Source organism: Leptosomus discolor, chromosome 1, assembly GCF_034619465.1.
Source record: "Leptosomus discolor isolate bLepDis1 chromosome 1, bLepDis1.hap2, whole genome shotgun sequence".
NCBI lineage: Eukaryota > Metazoa > Chordata > Aves > Leptosomiformes > Leptosomidae > Leptosomus > Leptosomus discolor.
Genome location: NC_141391.1, coordinates 101,480,682 through 101,492,969, shown reverse-complemented (window position 1 = coordinate 101,492,969; position 12,288 = coordinate 101,480,682). Strand labels below are relative to the sequence as shown.

Below are 12,288 nucleotides of genomic sequence, written 5' to 3'. Positions count from 1 at the left end.
GAATATTTTTATATTAGCTAACAGGAGAGCTCGTGTCATAGCTAGCATAGGAGTGAAGGTACAATTTTTCAGCATGTAAAATCCAGCCGTGCTTCTTTCCCATTGTTCTAAAGCAGATGTGTTTTGCTTTTTTAATCTAAATGTCTTGGAGAACATGAGAAAATCAGTTCTGAATAATGTCTTTTCTTCCATAAAAATATACGGATACCTTTTGGTGAAATAAAGGAAGATTTGGATGCATGCCTTGATGCTTTGGCACAGCACCTTAGTCTTGTACTTCAGCATCTGCTGCTGACAAGTTGAGCTGCAGAGTTCTGAGGGCTCCTTCTGCTGTGGGCTGAGGGGCCCTTTAATGGGATTCCTCTGGAAAGTTAAATTTTGATAGGAAATGTTTCACATTCCACGGCTACAGATAACCTTTCAAAACACTACACAGGTGATAAGTTATGAAAACTATTTACTTCTCCCTAACTCCTTGTCAGTACTTTGACTGTTCATAATGAGACTTTAGCTTCCTTTCCTTCGTTGTTGTGTGAGAGATCCACGTGCATGAAAGGAAAAAGCATGTTTCATAAATAGGAAAATGTGACTATAAAAATTCTGAAACAGGCAGTGGGGAGTTGGAGTCATGCCTCTTAAATTATTTTTAACTTTGTGTTGAAACTTGATCAGATGACCTGTTTATTGAGATCCATCAGTGCTTCTACATATTTATTGTTATCTTACAGTATCTAAGGTTTGCCAGAATTTAAATGTGGGTTATCTTTTTGTAACTATGTGCATGTTTTAGTTTACCAGGAAATTTCACCTTGCTATGAGAACCAAAGATGGATCCAGAAGAGCAGGAATTACTTGGTGATTACAGATACAGAAATTATTCTTCAGCAATTGAGAAAGCTTTGAGAAACTTTGAATCATCAAGTGAATGGGCAGATCTTATATCTTCCCTTGGCAAACTCAATAAGGTACAGTGTCACAGGAGTGACTTTTTTTTTATTATCTTTGTATTGTTATTAATTTTTCTGTAACTTAAAATACTTAGCAAAATTGAAAATTCACTCAAGAAAAGTATTAGTTCATAAAAGAAGGGTAATGGAAGCAGCTAAGTCAGCATCTTTCCGAAAAATGTGAGAAGCTCTGGTAAAACCAAGGGAGGTTTCCTTCAATGTTACCTGTTGCCTTTATACAGCTAAGTTAATTTAGGTTTTTTGCATTGAGAAACTCTCAGGATGCTGGTTACTCTAGAGCAGCAAAAAAAAGTCTTTATATAGAACAAGACATCAAAAGTTTTAGTATATATTTGAGTGAAGTTTGTATTTAAAGATCTTATTTACTTGACAATACCTTTCCCTTGTATTTGGGGAAATAATTGATTTGCTGCTGGTAGTGTCTTTTGTGTGACCATAGAAAATATGGCTGGATATAGGAAGAAATAAAAAGACTTTTATGGGAAAACACCTGGGAAGTGTGTCCTCTTCTCCTGCCCAAGAAACAAGGTGTATGTTGTTTGTGTCCCATTTGGTCTCTTTTAACATAAAGCTCTTCCTGAATGTATGTGGGGCAAGAGTAGTTACAGTCACTAAGGAAATAGGGGTGGGAGGAGGCAGCTTCTGCAGAATTCATAAAAGTGTCTGTTGTTACCCGACAGCTGCCTCACATGCCTTTGCTGTCATTGCTAAGCCTTAATCCTACAGAGTTTTCAAAAGGGAGGAGAATCCATAGAATTACAGAGTATCTCGGGTTGGAAGCGACCCACAAGAAGTCCAACTCCCTGCTCCTCTCAAGTTTACCTAAAACTAAACCATGTGACTAAGAGCATCTACCAGACGCTCGTTGAACTCTGACAGGCTTGATGCCACGACCACTTCCCTGGGAGCCTGTTGCAGTGACCGACCACCCTCCCTCAGTGAATAACCTTTTCCTAATGTCCAATCTGAACTTCCCCTGACGCAACTTCATTCCATTTCCTCATGCCCTATCGCTGGTCACCAGAGAGAGGAGATCAGCACCACCCCCTCCACTGCCCCCCCTTGAGGAAGTTGCATTCTGAGATGAGGTCACCCCTCAGCCTTCTCTTCTTCAAGCTGAACAAACCAAGTGACCTCAGCCGCTCCTTGCCTTCGAGACCTTTCACCATCTTGGTTGGCTTTCTCTGGACACGCTAATAGTTTCATGTCCTTATATTGAGGTACACAAAACTGCACACAGTGCTCGAGGTGGGGCTGCACCAGTGCAGTGTGGAGTGGGACAATCCCCTCCTTCATCCAGCCCTTTTGGCTGCCAGAGCACACTGTTGACTCATACTCAACTTGCCATGAACTGAAGCCTCCAGATATGTTTCCAAAGGGCTGCTTTCCAGCCTTTCTTCTCCCAGTTTGTATGTATGTCCCAGGTGGAGGATCTGGCACTTGCTCTTGCTAAATGATTAGTGATCTAAGTGATCACTTAAGACGGTGATTGCCCAGCTCTCTAGTCTATCCAGATCTGTCTGTAAGGTGCCTCTACCCTCGAGGGAGTCCACAGCTCCTCCTAGTTTAGTATTGTTGGCAAGCTTACTTAATGTACACTCGATTCCTGTGTTCAGATCATTTATAAAACCATTAAAGAGCACTGGCCCTAAAACTGAGCCCTGGGGAACCCCACAGGTGACTGGCTGCCAGCCTGATGTAACCCCATTTACTATAACCCTTTGGGCCCTACCCGTCTGCCAATTGTTTAGCCAATGTATTATGGACTTATCTAGCTGTGTGCTGGATAGTTCACCCAGCTTGCTAAATAACAAAAAACCCAGTATCTACTGGCTTCCTTTGGTCTGCTAGATGGATGACTGTGCCATAAAAGAAAATGAAGTTGGTTAAGGAGGACTTTCCCCTTGTGAACCTGTGCCAGCTATGGCAAATGACTCCATTGTCTCTCAAGTGCTTTTCAATAACTCCCAGAATAACCTTCTCCATAATTTTACCCGGTGCTGAAGTGAGACTGACAGGCCTGTAATTATTAAAGGTCTTCCTTCTTACCCTTCTTGAAAATTGGGACATTTGCCAAATTAAGGTTTTTTTTAAGGGCAGCCATGTTCTTTCCTCTTCAGAGGAGAGAAGATGGATATTCCTCTGGCGACATGAGGTACGCATTTCTGCCTTCACTGTTTCATTCTGGTTCCTGTTGAGTCAATAAGGAGAGCTAGAGGCCTTCAGAATGCTTCTCTCAAAAGGGAAAACAAGAAATAATAAGAGTGAGAGATTTCTTACCTGTGGCAAGAGGTAGGCTTTGATGTTTTATATTGACCTAGATGAGCATACTGAACTGATTAACACCTATATGAAACTCTTATTTAAGTACAGAATTGCCAAAATACATAGCGGCATAATAGAAAACAAGCAAAAAAGCTTTTAGCTGTTACATCAGTCCATCTGCTGTGGTATTTTATGGACTTAATCGTTTTAGGAGCTTAAGAATTGGTAGAGCAAATCGTCCCCAGTGTTCATCTGCTTCTTTCTGTTGTCTGAAAATAAGGGTGATATGTCACGGGAATGTGTTGCCAAAAGGAAGATTGTGAAATAAGATGACAATAGTTATTCTCTTAAGTCCTATGATTTCTTGGTTTCTTACATCCTAAAACATAAATATTGTTTTTGAGTTCTGTTAGTGTGGGGGGGAGGGGAGGTGTTTCTAATATAAGAGCATAGTTTCTTGTACAGTCAGTTCTGAGAGTGAATGAATGAGCAGGGAGAGAATGGGTAGGAGGGAGGAGATCAACAGTATCTCAATGATAAAGATGTTTTTAAACACTACATATGGCTATATTCAGGAACCTGGGTGTCAGTAGCTAGTGTGCAGTGATGCCTATTATTAAGCAAATGTGAAAATGCTGAGAAAGGGAGAGGCAAAGAGAATGAGTAAGTGGAGGAGTTTCGGAAGTACTTTTCATGCTTCTCTGTTAGAAGATCTCTGTTAAGCATACGTTTCTAAGGATCTTTGTATTGTTGACTTTAATTGTGGGTGTTCTTGCTTATATAGGCATAATGTTTTCTGAGGCTTTTTCTCCTATAGGCAGACTTCAACAATACTTTGCACTATTGAGTCCCGCAAGTTAATACGCTCACACGCGCGCACTCTTATTTCTGTAGGTCAGTGGCAATACAAGGTCTGGAGGAATCAGCACGGGCTTTTCTTGCTTAAAGATGAGGGGAAAAAGAGTGGAGGGAGCTGATCCAAATGCCTTTGTCTTGGCTGAAACAAATGATCCTGGAGCTCTTGCTGCTGTTGCTCCTGGTGAAAAGACAGCTCTGCTACTTCTTTCTATTACTACTTAGCTACAAAGGTTAAACTGAAGGTTGTTTTTCACCGTTTCCCTGTTGTTTCTATGTGTTTTAATGTTTCACAGTGACTTGTAGAACCAGGGAAGCAACAGAGAAACCGTTTGACTTTCATCTGGATGGTCAGCCAAATGGGTCAGTTTGTATATCTAAGAAAGGTTATTTTTTGTCACTTAAGGGAGATGAGCCTTATCTAACTTCAGATGATTCTGTGTGGACAGTTGCACTTTGAATCACTTTTAGGCAGGGAGAGGAATAAGGGGGGTTATTTTTTGTTGTTGTTATGACTCATCTCTTACTATTTAAAGTAGGTCAGATGAATGCTGTCCTAAAATTACACGTGTTCCTCACTGGTTTTGTAGGGAGCCTGACGTGAATTGCTACAATTTTCCCCACGTTTTTTAGCTGACCTGGATTTCTAAGGTTAGGTAAGATGAATCTCCCCTGCAGTGCTCTGAGCAGAACTGCAGGTAGCAAGTGTGAGCGTGAGCAAAGGATGGAGAGAAACTGCATTTTCTAAGAAAAGCTAGAGTTGGCAGAATTTGCTAACTTATGCTGCGCCCTGAATTTGTAAGGGAAAGATTGTGGGGTTTTAATTTGTATAGTGTGGATGTTATGTGTCGTCATAATGAAGGAGAAACAGTGGAAAGTAGTGTTTATAAATACTTGTAGAAGAATATAAATGGACAGATGCAAACAGCTGGATTAAAGAGACAGTAAATATGGATGTTAATGTTTTAAAGAGGGCCTTCAGATTTGCCCTGAAACTTACTCATATTCCAGTTGTAAATCTCTGTTGCCCTCTGTGCTTTGCTCCTGTTCAAGCTTTAGTTACTATAAACCAGTCATTTAGTAGTTGCAGCCTAGGCTGCTCTATGCTTCAAGAAATAAGATTATTCTCTTCTCAGTACTGTTCACGGGTACAGCTTTGAACCACACTTTTATTGTTTTTGCAAATCTGCATATGAGCACTGTTTTGTGACTGAGGTTTTCAGATGTTCAGTGCAGATTGCTGCATCCAGAATACAGTAATCCTTTTCAATTGTTTTAGTGCTGAAATGTGATTGTGCTATTGCAGATTTGTTCCAATGTTTTAAAAGGATACAACTCTGCAAAATCACTTTGATAGAAAAAAAAATGCTGGGAAGGGAGAGCTGTTGTCTTTCTAAACATAGAAATAGGTGGTGGTTCAGTGTATGTGGGCTTGTCAGTCAAACAGGTGCTTTTAACATCATTCTCATATCCAAAATGCTTGTCACTGTCTATTCAGAGTATAAAGAGATATGTGTATTATATAAATTACATATAAAAGTATTCATGTAAGGGGAACTTCAGGCAACTAAGAGGCTAAAAATACTATGAAGACAGGAAAATCCAAATGCGTAGATTGCATTAGGGGTTTTAATCCAGATTAGAGGCATGTATTTTCTACAAATTTTAAATCTAGGTACAGGCAATGCGTAGATGAGTGACAGTTTGCAAAACGAAGAGCTGGGCAGTAGTAAATATTGGATTCCACAGCCTGCTTTTGTAAGGAAACTGTGAAAGGAGGTTTTTCAAAAAGTCTCTGAAATTTACTGACTCACAGAATAGCACAAAATCTCACTGTGTTTTTGGTAAGTCAGTGTTTAAACTCACCTGTTTGTTTAATCCATATATATTAAAAAGCAACAACAAAAAACCCAACAACAAAACCACCAACCAACCTACCAAAACCCCCTACTCTGTGTCTGTCTGACAAGAAGAGTGGACAGGATTTTGCTATGCATATTGGCAGAAATGCTTCTGTCAACAATTTTTTAACAGTATTTGTATGTCAGTGGTATGGAACTTGCACAGAAGCTTTGCTAGTGACTCTTGCCACTCAGCCTGGCTGGAAGGTAATGTCCCTTTTCTGAGCAAGATGTCAGTTATTGTTCACCATGAAAACAAAATATTATAACCTTTGAAAAATGGATTGTTCTAGAGGGTTGTATTTTATGCTTACAGCGTGATTGACTGGCTCAGTAATGATAGCAATATTTGCTCTAAAAGAGCACTTTCAAACTGCTTTTTATCCTTGGACATAACACAAGTGTGTAAATGCACAGATTATAAATTCTTACAATACTAATTTTTAGTCTTTAGTCTGCAATTTCAAAGTATTTTTTTTAATTTGACTTTGAATAGAAAATCAGTATGTTACTTTTTGTTTCTGTAGGCTTTTCTTGCTTCCAAAACTTGAAGGTGAATGTGATCTCAACCAAACACTTGATCTGTTTGGAGGGGAAGGAAGGAGCACAAAAATCATTGCAGCTGCACAACTATTGTTTGTTTCACTAGTAACACTTGATGTTACAATATGTCTGGTCTTGAGGGGAAAGAAGAGAAGGATTCTTCTGAAATACAGATTTAATGAGCATAGGCATTAATTACACCAGTTGCTTCATATGAGAACTCTGACTGCCACGGCTTTATAGCTGTGGCTGAATTACAAACACAAGCACCACTTGCCTTCTGTTGAAGGCAGGCCTTGTACCTTTGCCTCCTAATTGCTTTATGGAACTTTACCACACCTGATGCACAAATGCGATGTGCAGGACTAGGGATGTTTTATACATCTTTTTTGATCCCCTTTTCTAATATCACTTCAGCTCCTAGTTTACAGTTTCCTCACAACCATCTTTGAACTTCATGCTGCTATTTTTATGGAAGCTGGAGTTCTATTTAGAAATTTTTTTACTTACTTGGAAAATGAATCAGTAGAAAATGGAATCACAGGCTCCTTTCCCACTGCTGTGGTCTAAAACAAGAGTTATAGTATCTCCTAGTTGAAGATAATCATATAAATCAATGCACATGCTGCATTTTTCTGGAATTCCAGTTATGTAAATAAAAATACTTACTTGATTTGCATGGGTTTTTTATGTCTAGGTAAATTGATCGAGCTGATCTCTAGTGCTATAAAGCAGTACAGAATGACTTAAACCGGTAACTGTGGAAATGTGAATATTCCTCTGTGTGTCTGTGCTTGTTCTGTTTTTAGGCACACTTGTACACTGCTGCAAAGAATAGATAGTCTTCCCATTCTACCCTTTATGGCCCACATTCAAAGAAACTGAGCGTGCTTATGCATTAGAAAATGTTTAGTGTGTGTAATGTACTCTCTAGTCAGTCATAAAGGAAAAGAACATGTAAAAAGTTGAAAACTGGACATGCGTGTCACTACTCTGCATGTCTTATTTTTTCCTGACTTACTGATTAAAGTCTTTATTTTAAAAGCCAGCAGTAGATGAAATGCATCTTGGTTTTCTGGGATTGTTGATTTCTCACTGATCTGTGAAAATCAAACCCTGGGATGATATATTAAGTGTGGAGTGCTTGCTGGCAGCTTAGGCTTCTCAAGCCAACCCCTGCTAGGAGTTCCAGTGACATTTAACACTTCTGCCACCATAACTGCTCATGTGGAAAGCGGTTGGAGACAAGGAGGAAAAGTAGATCATGGGTGGGCTTCAGCACGTATGTAGCTGAACATGGTCAAATTAAGCTCACAAGAATCAAAAGAACGGGTGAATGATAGATGTCAAAATCTGTGAGCAGAGTTGTCCACCTGCCGTTGTTAGTGTTGGATTCTGAATGTGGAAGCAATGGTGTGGGATGGAATCTTCATCTGCATACAGTGCCAATGATACCAGGCTTGCTATCACAAAATTTAACTACCTGTTACAGCTGAAATTAAAATGGCATTTCAGCTGTCCTAGGTCTGACAGACAACTGATTTTTATTTTTTTTTCAGTTGTGGGAGCTCAGGATGTTTAAAAATCAAGCTGCTTAGCTTTGTCTGTTGGCTCACAGAAACTAATTGGCATTTGGAAATATATATATTATCATATCAGTCATTTCAATGAACAGTTTTAGATCCGTCCGCTAATTAATGTCTTTCAAACCTTTTAAAATTCATTGAGCCGTGCAATTCTGGGGAAGCTGTTAAGAATGTGAACATTTCAGCAAAGTAGCAGCCAGCCCACCTCTGCTGGAATGGCTCTTGATGCAACCACAGTCTTCTAATATGTTGCAGTGTGGTTTAAAATCCCTTGCATCTGCTTAAAGATCAGAGACAGCTGTTAACTAGGAACACCTACTCTTGAGAGAATTGTAGCTTGTGTCCAACTGTGTATTTCTTCAACCCAAGTCAGAAAAAAAGACTACATGCTTTTAAGGGGGGAGTTTTCTCTCTGGATTGTTCTGATGTGATGGGCAGAAACTCTCCTCAGCTTATGTATGAGGATCATAACAAGCATCTTCAAATCTTGCTTCCTGTACAGAGATGTCTTCTGATTCTTTATGTGAAGCAGTATAGCTGGGACATGTACACGAATGTAGTCTTGTTCTAAGTTAGTCTCACCTGCTGGAATTTGGATGTACGAAGGTTTCAGAGTTGCCCGGGAGAAATACTTAACACTGAATTATCTTGAATATCCACTATTCAACTCCTAAGATGCCTGGAGTATTTTTTCCTCTTCTGACTAAATGTTTTCCTTGGCTATCCTGATGTTTGTGGAAGGAGAGTTTTTTATTTGCTGGTGGAGATGTACTTTACATCCTTAGGAAATCAAATAAGCCAAACCACTTTTTTTATGAGATAGCATTATTTCTGTAATGGATCAGATTCCCTGTGTAAAAAAAAAAGCGAATATTTTCATTTTCTACCTAGTTGATATTTAAATTTTAACTGATGGAATATTAAGATGGTATTTGTTCAATCTTAAGATTGAGGGGAAAAATATTTACCACTGGCATATTTTTTTGTAATTGCTTTCTTTTATATATACAGAGGGTGTGGGCAAATACACACCAACCAATATAAACAGAATGTTTCAAAGTCCAGCTTTGAAGCAGTCTTCAAAGTTATTACATGTATTAAGGATTTCAGTCTGTAGTATTGAAATAATATTATTTGTGTAATATATGAGTAAATGTCTCAAATATAAAAGATATGAGATAACTCAAAAAATATAGCCTGGTTTAGTTTCATATGTGAAATATTGCTGTATTGTTGGATTCTAGTTTTTAATAGCTATTAAAATGCAGATCTCATGCTCGTAGCAGAGGAGGGAAGGAAGGAAATTGGCTCTAAATGGCATCTGTCCTGTGTATTTAAGAATGGTGTGACCTTTCTGTTTACTGTTGTTACAAACTCTCAACCTTTTTCCTCTCAAGTAAATTTTGTTTACTAGAAGCTCTTTACTAACAGCTGGTCTCTCAGTTTAGGCAGGGCAGCAAATGGGAGAAATAATGCAATAGTAGTCTCACAGATTCTAGCTTCTCATGCCCACCAACTGCAGTCTTAAACGATAACTTGCACGCACCTTTGAAAGATGGTGGGTTTTACCTCTTCCTCTTGCTGCTGATGAGAATATTCAGCATTCAAGTGAATGCCGCGATCACTGCTGAACTGTTTTGGGGTTTTTTTCTTGGAAATGAGCAAGGAAAGGTTAGTCCACTTTGCTGCTTTTTCAAAACACTTTTTTAAGGCAGCATAGAAGAACCTCAAGTTTTAATCAATTACGTAGGGTAAGACCATGACTTAACCTTTGCGAGAGTCAACGATTTGCCTAGTCCTGAAAACATCCTAAATGTGAAACATCTGTTTGCCTTAGCAGACAGTGATCAAAGGCTAAAGTGCCATTTACTTGCAATTTCTTTTTTTAATTGTCTCTGAATTGAAGAGACATGCTTAACTACCCTGCTGAAATGCGTGCATGGTTCAAGGAAAAGGGTAATCTTTCCAAAGAAAGGTACTATAGCTCTGTTACTTCCAGTGACCTGCCCTGTCTGCAATACTTGGCTATTTCCTGTCCTGAAGATCTTTTACCTATACATCAATACAGCGGGTATAGTTAATAAAGCTTACTGAACGTAGCCACACAGAATTACAAATAACTTCTAAGATGTTATTGTCCAATTTAATCATGCCAGTTTGGGGTAGAAGGATTTTTGTTTGTATTTCAGCTATATGTGAAATGAAAATTTATGAGGAAAGATAGTTATTTAATTCTTGCTTTATTCCCTGTCCTTAAAAGCTGAGAGGCTGCTCTTGTCCATTCCCTACTTCCACTTGAGATACAATAAGGGTACCTTGTCCCTGTCCTGTTCTTTGACTTCTATTTCCAACCTCTAAGCAAAGTAAGACCAGACTTTTCTAGATTGTTCGTGACTGATTCCATATGGAAAATCAATTGCAGAATTCTGCTGTTTTGGTGTAACAAAATGCATTTATGAGAGAAAACTCTTGAATGTATTTAGTTCTTCTCTGTGTGCTAGTAGGAAACCTTTGAGATGCAGTCATCATATACATCATCTTTTACATTATAGCTATTTGTTCTCATCTCCTTTCTTCCACAGGCTCTTCAGAGTAACCTGAAGTATTCTCTGTTGCCAAGACGGCTGATCATCAGTAAAAGATTATCTCAGTGTTTGCATCCAGCACTACCTAGTGGAGTGCACTTAAAGGCACTAGAAACCTATGAAATAATCTTTAAAATTATTGGCACAAAATGGCTTGCCAAGGATTTATTCTTGTACAGGTAAACTTTTCTTTAAAGGCGTATGCATTTCACAGTCTATTTTAATTAAATAAATTTTTTTCTTACTTTTTTTCTATTACTTTTTTTTTTTTTTTTTAAGCTCTGGTTTGTTTCCTCTGCTGGCAAATGCAGCAATGTCAGTGAGGCCTGTTCTCCTTGGTTTGTACGAGAAATACTTTCTTCCTCTCCAAAAGTCCCTCCTGCCTGGTCTTCAAGCCTTTGTAATTGGACTCTTGCCTGGATTGGAAGAAGGATCAGAAATTTATGACAGGTGAGAACTAATATTAATTTCAAAGCAATATACAGTATTTCTCGCTCCCAGGGAATTCTCAAGAAATTTGTGTCAGCTTTCTATATAAAAGACTTGATAAAACAGCTTCTAAGGGTAGAAGAATGGCGAGTCCTTGAAAGATGCAACGAATAGTACTAAAGTAAAAAAAAAAACACTTTCCTTTTCTAGTTTCATCTCAGGAGGACAAGAGGAGATGAGATGAAAAGGAAGCTTGAAAATAGACATGCTGAGAGAAAGGAATAAAAACTATTTTTTAAAGCTCCTCTGAACTCCTAAATAAGTAATGTGACTACCCAAACCATTGCTGTGCCGATAAATTCTGTTTAAATATTGTAACGTGAGAGAACAGTGGAATTTTTTCCAGTCTTTCTATACCAGATACTTACCCTCTGGTTCTGAAAACATGAGTAATAATCTATTGTGGAAAAATCTATTGTGGAAAAAAGTATCTCTCTCTTGGATGCCCTTGGCAGTAATGATGATGGCATTCAGTACAATAAAGTCGGGATCAGGAAGTGTGCTGAGAAGAGCAGCTCAGCACCCGTTTGTGTACTGGTTTTACTTCAGTTACCAGAATTGTTTTGTAAGATCTTAGAAGAACTTAACCACTGTAGGTTTCATCCAAATGTTTCTTCATTTAAAGAGTCACTAAACGTTGCACTAATAATGTACTTCCTTCTGTATTGCCAGTCTGGCTATGTTTGGTGTCTCTCTGCCCTTTTTGAATCTTAAATAGCTGTGTGTACACGTGTAAAAAAAACAAACAAACAAACAAACAAAAAAAACCACAACAACAAAAAAAACCAAAACCCCCAGTGAGATATGCTAGGCTGCATAGATTTCAGTTGATAAGCAAAATACTTCTACCTCTAATGCCTCTTTTCAAAAACAAGTGGAGTGCCTAAGAGTAGATTGCATGTGTTCCCAACTTGGCGAGTAGCATTCAGTTGCCAATTCCAGAACATCAGATCTATGGTCAAGTATATTCCTCTTACACATCTGCTGTAGAAACAGGAATTTTACTGTGTTTTTTGTCAGTCGAGCTTATAAGTGACGGTGTGTAGTTTTCTCTTTCTTACAGCGCTAGTTTCTGGGGACTTTGGGGAGAAGGGAG

At 38.6% G+C, this 12,288-nt stretch overlaps 1 protein-coding gene across 2 annotated transcripts in view; it reads left to right on the top strand.

Moving 5' to 3' along the window:
• Positions 1 to 827: 827 nt before the first annotated feature.
• DOP1B (DOP1 leucine zipper like protein B) overlaps positions 828 to 12,288 on the top strand; it is a 47,148-nt gene continuing 35,687 nt past the window's right edge. For both annotated transcript variants that reach the window (XM_086482385.1, XM_086482377.1), the window contains exons 1-3: positions 828 to 965; positions 10,701 to 10,882; positions 10,983 to 11,153. In XM_086482385.1, coding sequence (XP_086338511.1) covers positions 828 to 965; positions 10,701 to 10,882; positions 10,983 to 11,153 — 491 coding nt within the window. The remainder of the gene's footprint in view (positions 966 to 10,700; positions 10,883 to 10,982; positions 11,154 to 12,288) is intronic.